This window comes from Oncorhynchus nerka, linkage group LG12 (assembly GCF_034236695.1).
Source record: "Oncorhynchus nerka isolate Pitt River linkage group LG12, Oner_Uvic_2.0, whole genome shotgun sequence".
Lineage (NCBI taxonomy): Eukaryota > Metazoa > Chordata > Actinopteri > Salmoniformes > Salmonidae > Oncorhynchus > Oncorhynchus nerka.
This window is the reverse complement of record NC_088407.1, coordinates 60,973,659-60,992,364: the sequence shown is the minus strand read 5'-3', so window position 1 is coordinate 60,992,364 and position 18,706 is coordinate 60,973,659. Positions and strand designations below refer to the sequence as shown.

The window sequence follows — 18,706 nt, the reverse complement described above, 5'->3', positions numbered from 1 at the left end:
ACGGTAACCTTTGAAACCAAATATGAACCCAGCGTTCTGGTTATATATAAACCCTCAAATGCTTGACTGACTGATTGTATGAATAGACATGAATAGACATTTGTCACCGAGGATCAGCCCTTGAGCTATAAATGTCACAATAGGTGAACCAGTCCGTTTTTTTTTATATAAATATTTTTTGGAGGCAGCACATGAGTTGGCCTGTGCATGCTGTAATTTAAGTGTATCATGAGAGAGTATGAGTGTGTGTTATTTGTGCATGGTCTCAGTTTGTTAGCTTTCAGGTGTGCCTTGTGCAGGTGTTCAAACCCTGCTCCCGGTGTGGAGGGAAGAGCAGGGGAGGGAGGGTGTAGTGGAGGGAGAAGTCTCCCCCGTCAACATGAGTGTCCTGTGGGTTAGCCAGGGACCAGGGTCAGCTCTGCAGTGTTTGTCTGGCAGGCAGGCAACATACCATATACATCTGCCAATTACATAATGTTCAATATCATGATGTTTAATTAATGTGATAAATCTACAGCCCAGATTCTAGGACAATGCATTGGATGAAATGAAATGTAACTTAAGGTTCTCTAGGCATAAGGGGTTTGTATAAAGGTGCCAAAGTATTGCAGTTGAGACAGTATCATAAAGAAGCAACCACAGCAGGGTAACAGCCTATAGATACCAGAGACGGCTACTCTGATTGCCTCCTGTGAACAGATGGGAAATAGATGGGCTTATTATTATGGTCTGGTTGTGCTATGACAACAGAGACAACAGGAACAGAGACTATCATACCTCATCGCTCCCCTTCCCTCACACCTTTATTTACCCCAATTCCAACGAGATGAGAGGAGTTGGCATGATGATTTCTAAGCCAGATATAAAGGAGACATTTCTAATTATTTAATACATCTTGGGACCCTCCGCTTGATATGTCCAATAATGTTAACATAATTGCATAAGTTGTTAAAGGGGATTGGAGGGTTGGAGGGGGAACGCTACTGGAATATTATACAGCTCTTACTCTCTCTCTCTCTCTTTAAAAAAAAAACACGTAATGAGAGTGAGAGTAGAGAGAGAAGCTGGTTGTGTCGGGATGGAATCCCAGTGTGTCTGGGTATGGCTGTTCATCTATAGGCAGGAGAGCTGCTGAACCACTGTCTCTGTATGCAGTTAGACAGGATAATACTGTATGTTAGTCTATATTGAAGTCATTTAGGTTCATCTTTCTAAATGTAGAAGGAGCTGTACACAGCGTTGAATAGATAACATGGCTTTGTGGTCGATATTAAAAAACATAATCCAAGTTTAAGAATACACACGTAAGACAAAACATCAATGATAAAATAGTGTTGTGCCTCAAAATGTGTTTCTCAGTTGTTCCATTCTTGGTGGACAATGAATGATTCTAATTCAGGACCTTGAGTAGCTAGCTATTATTCTGAAACCCTTTATTGAAAAGCTTGACTACAGTAAAAAGTAGGGAATGCCATCGTATATCCTGCCCTTCCTTTCTATTGCTAATGCTACAGTACAGGCAGAAACATCTATAACCCTTTTTCATTGTGTTGTCCCGGAATCAGACGCTGTATTGCTGGACTTGAATAATGCATAAGGCCTGTTGTCTGTACACTGTGTAGTCAACAATGGCAACAGTGGTAACAACAGGTTTGGGGCTGCCAGAGTATTATGTAAAGTGGCCGGGGGGGGGCGTGTGTCCGACTCTCTTTCCTGTTATTGAGGCAGAGGGACACAGAGAAGGGAAGGGGCATGCAGGCTGGATGGCTGGCTGCTCCAGGGGCCTAGAGGGGACACGCTCAGAATTAATGAGGCCAATTTAGAGTGGGGGCCAGGGTGGGGTCTGTAAAGGGTTCCATGATGAGTACTGGAGGTCTCCTTCTCTCCCTCCCTCCCTCCGGCTCACCTCACCTCAGACACACTACTGTAATTGATTGTTGCATAGGAGATGATTAACAAATGCTGATACCCAATGTCTGGTTTGCACAATCTGATTATAGACTCTAGAATACTGTGTGATATACAGTAACTATTCCACTGGTTTTAAATCTACACAGTGACTCGTACAATGTAAAGGTAAATGACAATGCCCTAAAATGTCTATTGTATCAATACTTATATGTTTACGTTTATTCTTCATGTGTGCCCCCTTTTTTTACATGTACAAAAAGGAGAGAAAAAAGGTCAGAACATTTGACCTTTTGCTTTTCCTTTGCCTCTGAGTCAATAGGAAGATACACTGCCTTATAAAGCGTGGTCAGGCTAAGGTTAACCACATCTCTTGTTCTCTTCAGGCAACATAGAATACAGCTGTCCCGCCACAAACGAGTGTGAGATCACAAAACGGAGACGCAAGTCATGTCAAGCCTGCCGCTTTATGAAGTGTCTCAAAGTGGGGATGCTCAAGGAAGGTAAGGAGATCTCCTTTTCTTGTGAAAGTGTCTGTCTGTCTGTCTGTCTGTCTGTCTGTCTGTCTGTCTGTCTGTCTGTCTGTCTGTCTGTCTGTCTGTCTGTCTGTCTGTCTGTCTGTCTGTCTGTCTGCCTGCCTGCCTGTCTGTCTGTCTGCCTGTCTGTCTTGTATCACTCTCTAGATATTCTGTCAACATTATTAAAATTATCTCCAAATTGTCAATGGAACGCCACCATTCAAATAAAAAGGATGTAAAGACTGGATAAATCAGAAAAGGCCTCCTCAGAGGATGTGGTCTCCTCAAAGCTCCCGACTGATCGAGCAGCAGTGAGTGGGCCCATGCCAGTCCAGACCAGGGTGAGGGATGTTGGCTGCAGCCTGCTGTGCCTGCAGCCATAGCCAGACAACTGATCTGAGCCCCCTGGCCTGTTCTGTCCTCCCCCTACCAACACAGCAGTAAATCATGTGCAGCTGAGCTGGGGACAGAAATATGCTGAATAGGTCGATCCTGCTGTCTGAGTAATAGAAATGTAACAGTATTCCGACTGGAAAGGCTTCTGCTGGGTCCCTGAGCACACACTCCGGCCAGTCTCAGCTCTCCCCGGCATATTGATCCACTAAATGTTTTCCGAACATCTCAGCTCTCTTCCTGTGGATGGTTTTTTAAAGTCACGCCAACTGGGAATTCAATGACAATTAAACATGCTGCCGATGGATTTCTCTGGCTCGGTTTCTTCCCCCCTGCCAGGCCCCGTGAGACCCCAGGCTGGGCTGCTCCTTCCGGGGAGGCCCCAGCCCATGGCCACAGCCCACTAGGCCCCTACCTACCTCGCCCCAACCCCATGCATTACTGCTCCTTTATTCCCCTCCCCTCCTCACTTGTTGGTCTCGCCAAACAGCCAAAACACATGAATAATGAGAGCAGTGTGGCTGGGGAATGGAGAGGAGGTGTCATATTTATTTAGCTGGCCGCTGGGAAGAGCTCTTTAAGGAAGCATACTGTACTTTTTGTGTCTTGCTTTTGAGGGAGCGCTGCTGAGAATAGTTCAAGGGGTGCTTATGTTTGACGAAGCGTGATTATCCACTTTCACTGTACTACAGAATAGACATGAAGACAAGACTCAGGAGGAGGTGTTCTCTATTATGGGGGCAGAAAAACACAACAAGATGAGTTATTTTATACTCTCTCGGAATACTCCATAGGCTAATTGTCATACCTTAAAATATGTTAACTAAACGTACATAATTGTTCATGTTGTTTTGTTCATCCCTACCCATCAACATGACATGCAGTATAGCCAGCTTTTACCCCACCCTGTCTCCCTTAATTCGCCAGAGACTGGAACGTATATTGTAGATCCTATCCCGTTAGGATGTAGTGATGTAGCGATTTCAAGTCTCCATCTACAGAGTAGCCTATATAGATCTCTGCTCCGTAACAGAATCTCCTCACTGCATGCAGTGAGATAAAGAGACTGGGCCAGAGTCGCATTACTATCTGATGGAAAATGTTTGCCAATATATGATCTGGAGGAATAAGAGACCACAAAATAGGTAGTGATGGCCATAAATGCATGGCCAGTTTCAGGCGGAAGTAAGAGATTGTATAAAGAGAGTGTATAGCTCAAATATGCAGAGAGAGACCACAGAGTGGGTCTCGCCACCTTTTACAATAGAGGTAGAGATTACGTCTGGCTATATGAAGTCCTGCGGGAACCCAGTCCCCCGATCACCCTCCTCTCTCCCACCTCCAGCAGTGTTTTTTTTTAAACACAATCAAAACAAGTAAATACATTTCCCAAATGAACAGAAAGATGTGAAATGCATCTAAGCGTGTGTGACACCGATGAGTCTGGTTATGGGGACAGGAGAAGACTCGAGTCCAAGCTCCACGAAGACATCGGCTCAACGCCATGTTCAGAGGCTGGAGATGGTCTGCGCTCATGTGACTGAAGCTGCAGAAAGGTCATCCAGTCAATGGAAAAAACACCTAATTATAACTTTACTGCTCAGCTCCAGCAAAGGTGCAATGCAGTTTCCTACCGTCAGGCGCTCTACGAAACTACAGTACGTTTGAATGGACCACAACACACCTAACCTCTCTATGATACGACTGAATTTCTAGACATTCAGGGAGATCTTGGAAATGCAATGGAATTTTCCCTAAAATCAAATCAAATTTCCTTTGTAACGTTCGCTGAATACAAGTGTTTTACTGTGAAATGCTTATTTACAAGCCCCTAACCAGCAACGCAGTTCAAGAAATAGAGTTAAGGAAATATTTACTAAATAAACTAAAGTAAAAAATAAAATAAAAAGTAACACAATAAAATGACATAACAATAACCAGGCTATATGAAGGGGGTACCGGTACCGAGTCAAAGTGCATGGGTACAGGTTAGTCGAGGTCATTTGTACACGTAAGTAGGGGTAAAGTGACTATGCATAGATAATAAGCAGCGAGTAGCAGCAGGGGGGGGTTCAATGTAAATAGTCCGGGTGGCCATTTGATTAGCTGATCAGCAGTCTTATGGTTTGGGTGTAGAAGCTGTTTTAAGGAGCCTTTTGGACATAGACTTGGCGCTCTGGTACCGCTTGCCGTGCGGTAACAGAGAGAAGTCTATAACTTGGGTGACTGGAGGCTTTGACATTTTTGGGGCCTTCCTCTGGCACTACCTAGTATATACTGTAGGTCCTGGATGGCAGGAAGCTTGACCCCAGTGATGTATTGGGCCTCAAGTGCCCATGTTAAAGTTATTACTTGATATCTTTGAAACGCAAGGCATTTCAAGGTTTTACCTCCCTTACTGATTAAGCGAGTACATGGTAAAGAATTAGTGCATGTATTTGGTCCATTGGAAAAGGCTCCAGTTTATCTCTGTAGACGTCTTAAGGGAAGTGTAAGGGAAGTGATCTCCAAAGATCAGCAGTCCGCTTAAAGGGGATCTGCCAGAGACTTGAGTTGAATCGCTCTACTTTCCCCCGACTGTATAAAAGAGGAAGTGATCAATAGAAGAATCAAATGTCAGAGGCTACAGGTTTCTCCTCTGATCAATGGAGGGGGATCAGAGCTGAGAGAGAGAGAGAGAGAGAGAGAGAGAGAGAGAAGAGGAACAGATACTATTGAGAGATTACATTGACATCAGTCAGTGGCAGATGTCCTCTGCCCTACCACACACACTACAGTATGCAATCTGTCACCTCTCTGTAATAGGCTACGACCCTGTTATGTTCCGTGGGCTGACAGGTGAGAGCATTACAACAGACGCGAACATGTGTTTTAAAGGAGGGGGGAGTGGTTGATACTCGGTGTACCTCCCTGTATATCACTCTTATTATACGACAGACACACGGTAGAACAACCACATCCCGTTATAGCACTCCTGTTATCCTCACACGAACATTCTGTACACACACGCCACACTACACGCACATATAAACATCACAATACCAGACATATCGAGCCACACGTGGATTCAAGCCAAACACATTAGTAAGACACTGACAGCCACTGTGTGGAGATGGGGAATCAATTGTTTGGTTCCATTAGAACCCAAGTCAAAGAATGAACATGAGATTTCAAACAGACCAATGTTTTTCCACGTGTAATTTGGCCTTCAAATGGAGCCTGCATCTTGAGTGGGGAGTGAAGCCAGCATGATGTTACTGCAAGGTGGTATGGTGGCTCCACCACGCTACGGGCAGGTGGATGGAGCATGTGGTGAGAGCGTACGTAGGCCTCGGGGTGAGCAGACTGTGGGGCCAATCAGCAGATAGGGATGGGGGGACAATGTGTGACCATTTTTCCGCTGCCCTCGCTCATCACCACTCGCGGTAAAAAATGCTGCAACACGTTACAAGCATGCAAAGCTGGCAACAGGGGCCCTTTAAAATAGTGCTGACGGTAGTTTAGCGGGGCGGCTGCCTTGAAAGGCAGAGTTCAGTTCACCATGCCTTGCCATGTGGACGTCTGATTTTCCCAGCTAAAATAGGGTCCGCTTAAGCCCCCCTTGGCACTGCCAACCATCCCAGACATCCTGACACTTTCCCCAGGGAGAGACACCCAGAACAGGTGAGGGGCTCAAAATAAGGGCCCCTGCCTCGGCCGGCCACACAAAGTGAGTGAAGACAGGCCCTTTTGTAGGAGTGTGCTCTGAGGGGGATTATTATTGTTTTTGGAGAGAAAGAGGAGCCTTGGGTCAGCTGGCCCCAGCCCCCGCCCCTAGCCCGCCGCTAATCCGTGTGCAAATGCCAACCGCCTTGGCCAGAAGCCCTCTACCCTGCATCCTGCTTTGAAGAGCTGACATCCGAGCTCACCGCACACTACCGCCCTCCCTTTACCCACCCACCGGGTGATGGTGCCGGCCGTAAAACACAGTGGTGTCTGGTGATGAGGCAGGACTCACCCCTTTTTACACACACATTCACATTCACACACACACACACACACACACACACACACACACACACACACACACACACACACATTCACATTCCCAGTCACACACACACATTCACATTCCCAGTCACACAGACACATTCACACAGACACATTCACAGACACATAGACATATTCACACAGACACATTCACATTCACTGACACACATTCACACACACACATTCACAGTCACACAGACACAATCACACAGACACATTGACACACACACATTCACATTCACAATCTCACAGACACATTCACACACACACATTCACACAGACACATGCACATTCACACAGACACATTCACACAGACACATTCACACAGATGCATTCACACAGACACATTCACATTCACACAGACACATTCACACAGACACATTCACATTCACACATACTCATACAATACAGACACACTGGCCACAAACAAACAATCCAAAGCTTGGTCCATGGCTCACCAAAGTGGGCTTGGCAATGGTATATGGGAGTTTCTCCAAGAGGAGTCAGACACATGGAATGAACTGCTCTACTTCTTTCTCTTTCTCTCTCTCACACACGCCCTTGCTCTTTGTCTCACTGTCTCCACCCGTCCTCCCTTCCTCCCTGTATGGCCCTGTTTGACTGTAAAATGAGACAGGTTAGTGCCAAGCTTTAATTCCTGCCAGCATCTGTTAATTATGGCCGGGACTGTTCTAATTAAAAAAGGCACCCATGTACCTCGGACTCCTCGTCACCGTGGCTTTATGCTGGCTGACATACACAGCCACATGACTAACAGCCCAGCCAGCCAGCCAGCCATCCCAGCCCAGCCAGCCCAGCCAGCCCATCCCAGCCCAGCCAGCCCAGCCCTGCCCAGCCAGCCCAGCCAGCCCAGCCCAGCCAGCCAGCCAGCCAGCCCATCCCAGCCCAGCCTGCCCAGCCAGCCCAGCCAGCCAGCCCAGCCAGCCTAGCCAGCCCAGCCCAGCCATCCCAGCCCAGCCAGCCCATCCCAGCCTAGCCTAGCCCAGCCCAGCCAGCCCATCCCAGCCTAGCCCAGCCCAGCCAGCCCAGCCCAGCCAGCCCATCCCAGCCCAGCCAGCCCAGCCCTGCCCAGCCATCCCAGCCCAGCCACCCCAGCCAGCCCAGCCAGCCCAGCCCATCCCAGCCAGCCCAGCCCAGCCCAGCCAGCCAGCCAGCCAGCCCAGCCCAACACCACGGGACAGCTCATGGGGTTCATCCATACCACCTGGCTGTATCTGAGCTCCTCAAGAGGGCCCAGAGAAACCGTAGAATGTGGTGACATCACAGTTATCAGCGTTAGGAATTTTCCACTCCTATAGTACCACCAGCAGAAACTGAATCGGAATGCTCCTAAGCACTTAAACCTAGCAAGCACTGACTTGGTGATATCGGAGTCCGTTTTGTCATGAGTTCATACTCAAGGCCTCGTCCCTGAATAGATTTACTGGTCAAATATTTCTTGACACTTTCTTTACATGCTACATGTGAAGGATGTAAATTGCGAAATGAGGAAGTAGTGATTTGCTGCGAATGATGGGTCTCTGCTGGGAATTGTGGGTAATTAGGTTAGTGGGTTGTCAGTCAGGAAATTGAAAGACAATCCTAATCAGATTTGTGTTTCTAGGGAATCAAATAATTTATATAAGTAGAATAAAATCTCCTTATTCTACTCCTACAAGATAATACTGTTTGCTGTAGCCACCCATGCGTACAGTCTAGCTTGGGGAGAAGGGGGTACAGCTCTGTCAGTGGATGGGGTGAAATTGAAAATTACTGTTTTCATAATCCATTGTTTCAGCCCTTTCTATGGAATGAAGGCTATTCTTTACATACTACGTCATCTCCTTTTTTTCTCCCCAAACACCCCCACTGTCTGTTCCCTGTATCGACCTCTAATCAGCGTACATAGGGACATCCAAACCCATCCTCCACGAGAGTACAGACTGAGGGGAAATTGTATTAGCCTCATTTGCAGTGGCCACACAATGCCCAGCTCTGACACCATCTTTACAGTTATAAAGTGATGAAATCATCAAGCAAGTGCTCTCCCTGCAAGTGATTTTAGCAGAGGGGACTTGGTGCGCTGACAAATGAACCCCTCCCCCTCCCTCTCCTTCTCCTCCACCAGCTAGGCCATACATACTGGATAATACCTCTGATCGGAGGTGCTCTCAAATCTAGTTTAGCATCCATTTGTTTAGAGGGTTTAGGTTATACATAATGAATAAATGGATAGGTATTTGCTATACAGGGTTAAGATACATCAGGCACATTCAGCTGTGTGAAGGACAGTGTTCCTGTGGGGCCGCATAGGGTATTGCACAATATACATAAATGTTTGGCACACTATTAAGTCAAATCATCATACGCCGTGCTGTATCAAATAAATGGAACAATACAGATGAAATATTTTAACTATGTGGAAAAGTAATAGAATAGAAAGGACAATGCAAATGGAAACATTCTTATCAAATAATGAGATAATAACTGATGTTATGATGAGGTTGGTGACATTTACAGTATCAGTGCGGGACCTGGTCCCCTATGAGTGGCAGAGAGTGATAAGGCCTCACTCCTGTCCCGTGAAAGAGGGGTGAAATAAGGAGGTTTTATTGGAAAGCTACCCTCTATCTATCTGTCTGTGTAATAACACAGTGTGTCTATAACACTGTTCCTGTACACAGCCAGACAGTGTATGTATGGGGTTGTGGATTACCTCCAGAGGTGGGACCAAGTCATAAGCAAGTCTCAAGTCACAAGGTCCAAGTCTCAAGTCGAGCAGCAAATACAGTAGAATGGATGGAAAATCGTGCATTCTATGAGCAAGTTAAGTCGAGTCCAGTCACAAATTGTTGCATGATGCCTCGTTGCTGGTGAGCTTGCAAAGTAGACGGTTCAGATTCTAGAACACCAAACCATTTTTGGAGCTGCATATTCATTTATGGCAATCCTCTATCCCAGCAATTTCACATTTGCGCTGTGATTTTCAAACATTTTGTGCCGCAACCCCCAAAAAGGCGCGTGGTTCAAAGCTTTCGACCCCTACCCTCGGACGCACATGCAATTTCATCCCATAAATGGTGAAGGTCGTGTGATGTTACATCTTTAGACATGTGCAGTACCGCTGAGGTACGTAATTATACCCACACAATCTAGGCCTATCTGAACTATGGAAATGATCAATGAAATCCCAAGGTAGCCTATTGTTTTGAAAAAGATCAGAATAACATGGGTACTGTGTTTTTGCCAGGCAAAACCGGAGAACATTAAAGAAGAGCTTTCAGGTCACTCATCTGGATATGTGCACCCGCCGCTGCGTGCCAATGCTGATGACTGGTCATTGGTCAACAGTCAAGACTAAAACTTTTGGGTTCTTAAACACAGATTAGATGTTTTCTAAACAAAAATGTGGTGCTCTGCCATAGGCCTATGTTAGTGACCAGATCGAATAAGCAAAGGTAGAAATATAGCCCACCCAATCTACCTACCTCGTCCCCATATTGTTTTTATTTACTTTTCTGCTCTTTTGCACACCAGTATTTCTACTTGCACATCACCATCTGCACATCTATCACTCCAGTGTTAATCTGCTAAATTGTAATTACTTCGCTACTATGGCCTATTTATTGCCTTACCTCCTCACGCCATTTGCACACACTGTATATAGACTTTCTTTTTTTCTGTACGCTTGTTTATTCCATGAGTAACTCTGTGTTGTTGTTTGTGTCACACTGCTTTGCTTTATCTTGGCCAGGTCGCAGTTGTAAATGAGAACTTGTTCTCAACTAGCCTACATGGTTAAATAAAGGTGAAATACAGTAAATATATATATATATTTTTTAATTAAAAAAATAATAACATGCAAACGGTAGGCTATATGTAGCCAATGAGAACATGTATAACATTTTATATCTCATTCAGACTCACTTGTACACTCGTAATCCCCCAAAGTCTTCTCACTGGACTAGCTCACCCAACCTGGGATGACTGACAGTTTGCTGGTCCAATCAGAAGGCTGAGTGTGCGTTTGGTTGCAAATGCAATACTGCCTCTGGATCATTTTGTGTCAATGAAGACACTGTGCCACAAAATGAGTAACAAAGCGTTACAAAACCTGGCCGGATATTTAAGTCACACATCTCAAGTCAAAGTCAAGTCCCGAGTCTTGAGGCACCAAGTCCAAATCAAGTCTCAATTTATTTTATTTTATATCAAGTGTTGTCTCAAGTCACCACATCAAGTCATGTGACTCGACTCCACACCTTGGATTCACTCCTCCTACAGTAGCTACATGGCTAGATGCAGAGGCCCGTTGACAGCTGAGCTCACAGGTACCAGCCTGGTTGCTCATTAGTATTCCGTCTGCCTCACACAAAAAGCCAAATAATTAGAGGGCCAGTCTGTGAGATCATTGACCCTGCGTTAAATATTCATATGTTTAGAGCTCCTTCAGGCTCGGCAGTGTCACAGTAGACCAGCCAGGCATGGACCACATATGGGAACGCAGCGCCAGCCGGCAGTCTCTCTGACACTCCCTGTACTGTACTCTGACCATGCAGACGACAGAACAGAGCGATTCCTCTGGACAGACACTCACACCTTAGCTTGGTCAAGTTTCTAGTTTTCATGCTTCCTCATATAACAAGAGGAATACTTTTGATACTGATCATGTAAAACAATCTGAGAAGAGGGTATCTGAGTGTGTGTGTAACGGCGTTCGTCTGTTGTTAAAAGAGAGTCAGACCGAAATGCAGCGTGGTGGTTACTCATGTTACTTTAATGAAGAAAACGAAACGATACATGAAATAACTATAAAGACAAAACAACAAACGGAACGTGAACCTAATTACAGCCTATCTGGTGCACACTACACAAAGACAGGAACAATCACCCACGAATACAAAGTGAAACTCAGGCTACCTAAATACGGTTCCCAATCCGAGACAACGAGAATCACCTGACTCTGATTGAGAACCGCTTCAGGCAGCCAAGCCTAACTAGACACACCCCTAACCATACACAATCCCAATGCCTATTAAACCCCAATACGAACACAACACATAAACCCATGTCACACCCTGGCCTGACCAAAATATATAACGATAACATAAAACATATTGACCAAGGCGTGACAGTGTGAGGGGGAATTAGACTTGAATGTTTGTTTGTTATTATAGTGTTACTCTCTACCAATAACAATTTACTAATTGTGGGACTACTTTACCCTGTGTTAAATGGTTTCATAATTGTTGTGTTTTCATTATAAACATTCTATGTTGTAGAATTGATTGATTAATTTTATTTGTCAGATTGGTGAAATTGTATTTCCTACTCAAAGGTCTCCTTGCTTCTTGTCATGTGTCAGGTGTGCGTCTGGACCGTGTGCGAGGGGGAAGACAGAAGTACAAGAGGAGGATGGATGCGGAGAGCACAGCATACCTGGGCCTCACCCTCCCCCCTCCTGCCAAAAAACCCCGTGAGTACAGCCTTGTCAACTCACTGCCCAACCTCTCCCCACAACCCAACCCCTCCCCACAGCCCATCCCCTCCCCACAGCCCAATCCCTCCCCACTGCCCAATCCCTCCCCACAGCCCAACCCCAACCCTTCCCCACTGCCCAACCCCTCCCCACAGCCCAACCCCTCCCCACAGCCCAACCCCAACCCCTCCCCACTGCCCAACCCCTCCCCACAGCCCAACCCCTCCCCACAGCCCAATCCCTCCCCACAGCCCAACCCCAACCCCTCCCCACTGCCCAACCCCTCCCCACAGCCCAACCCCTCCCCACTGCCCAATCCCTCCCCACAGCCCAACCCCTCCCCACTGCCCAACCCCTCCCCACTGCCCAACCCCTCCCCAGCCCAACCCCTCCCCACAGCCCAACCCCAACCCCTCCCCACAGCCCAACCCCTCCCCACAGCCCAACCACAACCCCTCCCAACAGCCCAACCCCTCCCCACAGCCCAACCCCTCCCAACAGCCCAACCCCTCCCCACAGCCCAACCCCTCCCCACAGCCCAACACCAACCCCTCCCCACTGCCCAACCCCTCCCCACAGCCCAACCCCAACCCCTCCCCACTGCCCAACCCCTCCCCACAGCCCAACCCCAACCCCTCCCCACTGCCCAACCCCAACCCCTCCCCACTGCCCAACCCCTCCCCACTGCCCAACCCCAACCCCTCCCCACTGCCCAACCCCAACCCCTCCCCACTGCCCAACCCCAACCCCTCCCCACTGCCCAACCCCTCCCCACTGCCCAACCCCTCCACACTGCCCAACCCCTCCCCACTGACCAACCCCTCCCCACTGCCCAACCCCAACCCCTCCCCACTGCCCAACCCCAACCCTCCCCACTGCCCAACCCCTCCCCACTGCCCAACCCCTCCCCACAGCCCAACCCCAACCCCTCCCCACAGCCCAATCCCCTCCCCACTGCCCAACCCCAACCCCTCCCCACTGACCAACCCCTCCCCACTGCCCAACCCCAACCCCTCCCCACTGCCCAACCCCAACCCCTCCCCACTGCCCAACCCCTCCCCACAGCCCAACCCCTCCCCACTGCCCAACCCCTCCACACTGCCCAACCCCTCCCCACAGCCCAACCCCTCCCCACTGCCCAACCCCTCCCCACTGCCCAACCCCTCCCCAAAGCCTTCTCCCAGTCCACATTCAGTTAAAGCATTCATTTTATTCAGACCAGACTCTCTGTTGTCTGTATAGGTGTATTTCCATGGAGGAGAAGTACTAGAGAATATAGGCCAGACATGCATTGTTCTGGACACAGCTGAGTTATGACAGGTCTCAGAGCGGATGACCGATGTTAAACAGTGACTGGGTTCTTAAAGATAGCAGTCCCAGTAACACCATCTCACATAATGTTGAATGTAGAATACGTCATAATTGTACTTGTGTGTTCTTCCATGTAAGTACTGTGTGTATCTAAGAGTACAGTACCTGTTTGTGCATCACAGTAATGTGACCTTTGACTATTGTTTTGACCACCTCTGCTTCCTCCTCAGTCACAAAGATAGTGTCCCACCTTCTGGTGGCCGAGCCAGAGAAGATCTACGCCATGCCTGACCCCACCATGCCTGAGAGTGACATCAAGGCCCTGACCACGCTGTGTGACCTGGCTGACCGGGAGCTGGTGGTCATCATTGGCTGGGCCAAGCATATCCCAGGTACGCCCACCCATCTACAGCCCCTGCACTAACTGAACACCATAGAACGATATACACTGTGTGTACAACACATTAAGGGCACCTCCCTATTATTGAGTTTTTCCCCTTTTGCATTCAGAACAACGTCATTTCGTCGGGGAATGGACTCTACAAGCTGTCGAAAGCATTCCACAGGGATGCTGGCCCATGTTGACTCCAATGCTTCCTACAGTTGTGTCAAGTTGGCTGGGTGTCCTTTGGGTGGTCGACCATTCTTGATACACACGGGAAACTGTTGAGCGTGAAAAACCCAGCAGCATTGCAGTTCTTGACACTACCATACCCCGTTCAAAGGCACTTCAATCTTTTGTCTTGCCCATTCACCCTGAATGGCACACATACACAATCCATGTCTCAGTTGACTCCTCCCTTTCATCTACACTGATTGAAGAGGATTTAACAGGTGACATCAATAAGGGATCATAGCTTTGACCTGGGATCACCTGGTCAGACTGAGTCATGGAAAGAGCAGGTGTACATTCAGTGCATAACACCATTACCTCATGATCACATATAACATACTGTGTAGTTTTAAAGCCAACACATGATAGCAGTTTAGATACAGGACCAGCCATTCATTTTGACTGGTGCAATCTGACGTTGCGATTAGTCCTGGTCAGTTCCATTTACAGTAGTACCCTCATGATCCTCTATCCTTTATAATCCACGTCCCTCCCTTTGCTCCCAGTGGGTATACACACACACACACACACACACACACACACACACATGCACAGTCTCACAAATACGCATACAAATGCAGATAATTAATGTCAGAAGCTAGCATGGAGATAGGGCCAAAATGGAGACTGTTTTAAAATAATCAAATATATAGACTCCAGCTAAAATCCCTACTCTGATTGGGGAGGGGCTGTAGCCCGGGTGTCAATATATACCATAACCACAGGACCCTCCCTCTGAAACAAGACTGATCACTCATACACACACACACACACACACACACTTCAATTTAATTATTGATAAGCATAATCATGTTTCTCTACTCCATAGGAAGTGTGATAGACAAGGTGTTAGGTTATGAGATGCTGTTGTATTAAGGATGCCACATTCTATGTCAGCAGAGATTCTGCTCCCTTCTAGAGTTTTCTCCTGATTCTGACAGTCAACACATTGCTTAGTGACTCTTTTTGCAACCAGAGCAGATTCTGTCTGATCTTGAGGTTGACCCTCATAACTCTAGAACATTATAGCATGCTAGATATTGAGAGGTAACACACTAAATGACTGTGTCCCTCAGTGTAGCCTCTGTTATGCAGCCTCTGTTATGTAGCCTCAGTATAACAGAGCATACCAGACGTGTGTCTGAGCTGACAGCAGCAGCAGAGGCCCTGCTGTAGTTTAAGCTGGGCCTCTCCTGGTTCTCACCTTGCGTGCAGGACATGTAGGAGTGACAACTGTTCTGTACCTGGACAGACAGGTGTTCCAGTATTTATCAGAAGAGAAGAGGTGTAGCAGTCAGCTACAGATCTATTAAGGAGATTAGCCCTTTCTCATCCAAACTGTTCGGTACAGCCCATTGTCAGCAGTGCATTGTCAGCAGGGGGAGAGTTTAGCTTACCCAGGACTGGATCACACTGACCCAATAACACAGTCCCATCCATCTACCTGGCCCAAACAAGCCAGCCAGGTACACTAACTCTGGCTAGAATATACAGAGAAAACACTACCGTTCACCTCTGGCAATCTGTAGGGGTGTAGTATTATTACCCCATACATACACCATCTGTATTATTACCCCATACATACACCATCTGTATTATTACCCCATACATACACCATCTGTATTATTACCCCATACATACACCATCTGTATTATTACCCCATACATACACCATCTGTATTATTACCCCATACATACACCATCTGTATTATTACAGATAATATTATAGAATTCTGTTCAAATTATTGAATAACTATAAAAGCACATGAGGATGAGTTGAATCCGTTTGATTACCGGTAGGCTACACTCTATTGTCAAATGTAAGGTAGGGTACACTGTATTGTAAAATGTAAGGTAGGCTACACTCTATTGTCAACTGTAAGGTAGGCTACATTCTATCGTCAACTGTAAGGTAGGCTACACTCTATTGTCAACTGTAAGGTAGGCTACACTCTATTGTCAACTGTAAGGTAGGCTACACTCTATTGTCAAATGTAAGGTAGGCTACACTCTATTGTCAACTGTAAGGTAGGCAACACTCTATTGTCAACTGTAAGGTAGGCTACACTCTATTGTCAACTGTAAGGTAGGCTACACTCTATCGTCAACTGTAAGGTAGGCTACACTCTATTGTCAACTGTAAGGTAGGCTACACTCTATTGTCAAATGTAAGGTAGGCTACACTCTATCGTCAACTGTAAGGTAGGCTACACTCTATTGTCAACTGTAAGGTAGGGTACACTCTATTGTCAACTGTAAGGTAGGCTACACTCTATTGTCAACTGTAAGGTGGGCTACACTCTATTGTCAACTGTAAGGTTGTCAGAGCCCTTGCCTCCCTGTGTTGACATACAGGACAGTAAATATGGCGCGCTAACTACAGTGCTTTGTATGTCAAAGCTTTTAAGTGCTGCGTTAATACAATTATCGTAACCTGCATTGTACAGTGGATAGTTGACTAATCTTAATTGGATTTGCCATGCCTTGTCTGACAACAAGCCCATCATTCTGAATGACTCCATAATGATTGTTTAACCCAAAATTCAACTGGAAAGCAGACTGTCTGACATTTCTAAATGTGTGGAAATGCTTGGCTTTGCATAGTACTGCTGGAGTACTGCACAAGCTGCAGCGAGATGATTAAACCTAAGTAGATTATTCTGATCTGCCTGTGTACACACGCATGCACACACATGCATGCACTCACACCCACTTTTATCTCTTACCGATTGTTTATATTTACCTGACTACTGGAGTCAACAACAACATCAACGTATTGCATTCAGGAGTTTATACATTTCAATTAAAGAGTCTAAATCCATTTTGTTTTTAAATCATGAATAAAACACAGCGTCAGTACTATGATGTAATTTACAACCTTTATGATTGTTTGACTACCCCAAAATGTGCCATAAAGTCGTCAAATTAGAATGAAAAGGGAGACTGAAACTGTAACTCCAAAGCTCCCCTGTTCTCCCCTTGGTGAGCACTGTATTAGGCCATTCCCTCTACACCAGCCATGAAATGGCTGCATAATTGAGTTGTACATGGCTGAACCTGATCAGAGATGGTTCACTGGCTGACCCAGACTCCATGCACTAATACTCTATGCACCAATGGCACCCCAGGGCAGTCTAGCACAGACACAGGGCAGTCTAGCACAGACACAGGGCACAGAGAACCATGTTTTCTCCCCATCCACTCTCGCTGGGAGGAAAAGAGAGGGAGAAAACTGCTGATTGCATTTTGATAGATTTTCTGGCCTTTGGCAATGGAATTAAAAAGATTAACAGTTCATTATGAAGTGGGCCACATTGATTAGGACATTGACAGATGGGCAATGACCAAAGTCCAAAGGTAACCATTTACAAGTCAAGAAGATTGGCACTTAAGTTCTCCCAATTGATTTTTCATTGCCCCTTTTCTCGGCTAACATTTGAAAAAGTGTTTTGAAAGTGCTGTAATTGGCCGTGGAGTAGAGCTAACCTCGTCTAATTGGAGGGTGATTGAGGAACAGCAAAGTGGTACTATTAGCTTCCGTGAGCGGTATCATTCTCTCACAAGATCCCATATCAATTTGGTGTGTTATCTCTCTAATGTATGGTCTAGAAATACACTTCAATTAACATACTACAGTAAAATTGTACAGTTATACTGTAGCCACACTGAGGATCTCAACCACAGGATTTGACTAACACAATGCATAGTTAGACTTAATAATTGTTAGTCAATAAGTCCTCACACTGTGATAGGTCACACTGTTGACCTATCAGGAAGCAAGTTGGTGTTGCAGATGCCTGGCCCAGTTTGCTGTTATCAGCTCTGAGGACCCGGTCCTCTAATGACAGCCTTTACTTTAAATCTGTTACTGATGGATTAGTGATCATTATGAGGCTGTGGATGCCAGCGTCTCTGCTCCAGATAGAGACAGCAGCAGCAGAGGGAGGGAGGAGGCAAATATGACGGTGGGCTGACAGGGACTGTGGCTGGATCACGGTCATTAAGGCCAGTGTTTGGGGACAATGAGTGATGACTTGCTCCTAAGGTGCCCCCCCCCCTCCCCCAAGCTGCATTTCTCTGTGTCCAAGTGGTTTAGGAGGAACTTAGGCAGCCCAATTCTCTTTTTTTTTCCACTAATTGTTTTTTTTGACCAATCACATCAGATCTTTTCACCTCAGATTTTTTTCAGAGCTGTTCTGATCAGTGACAAAACAATCAGAATTGGGCTGCCTGGTCTCCACATGGCTATGACCTCTGTGTCTCCTTAACATATTTCGCAGGGGGGGGGCACTGCTGAACCCCCCCCAACCCTTCCAAAACTACCCCCAGCCCCTAATCCAGGAACAGTGTGAACCATGTGGAACCTGCCATGCATGCCACTTGTGCAGGAGGGTTGCATTGTTAGAGGCAGACGTTTGTCACCTGCTGTTTCCAGGGTTGGAGTGTTTTCTGATGG

General features: G+C 46.6%; 1 protein-coding gene across 5 annotated transcripts in view; it reads left to right on the top strand.

Annotated features, from left to right (window-relative positions):
• The window catches only part of LOC115138502 (steroid hormone receptor ERR2-like), a 68,717-nt gene that overhangs the window by 31,497 nt on the left and 18,514 nt on the right, over positions 1-18,706 (top strand). For all 5 annotated transcript variants that reach the window (XM_029675402.2, XM_029675400.2, XM_029675399.2 and 2 more), the window contains 3 exons: positions 2,295-2,411; positions 12,214-12,324; positions 13,869-14,030. In XM_029675402.2, the coding sequence (XP_029531262.1) occupies positions 2,295-2,411; positions 12,214-12,324; positions 13,869-14,030 (390 nt within the window). The remainder of the gene's footprint in view (positions 1-2,294; positions 2,412-12,213; positions 12,325-13,868; positions 14,031-18,706) is intronic.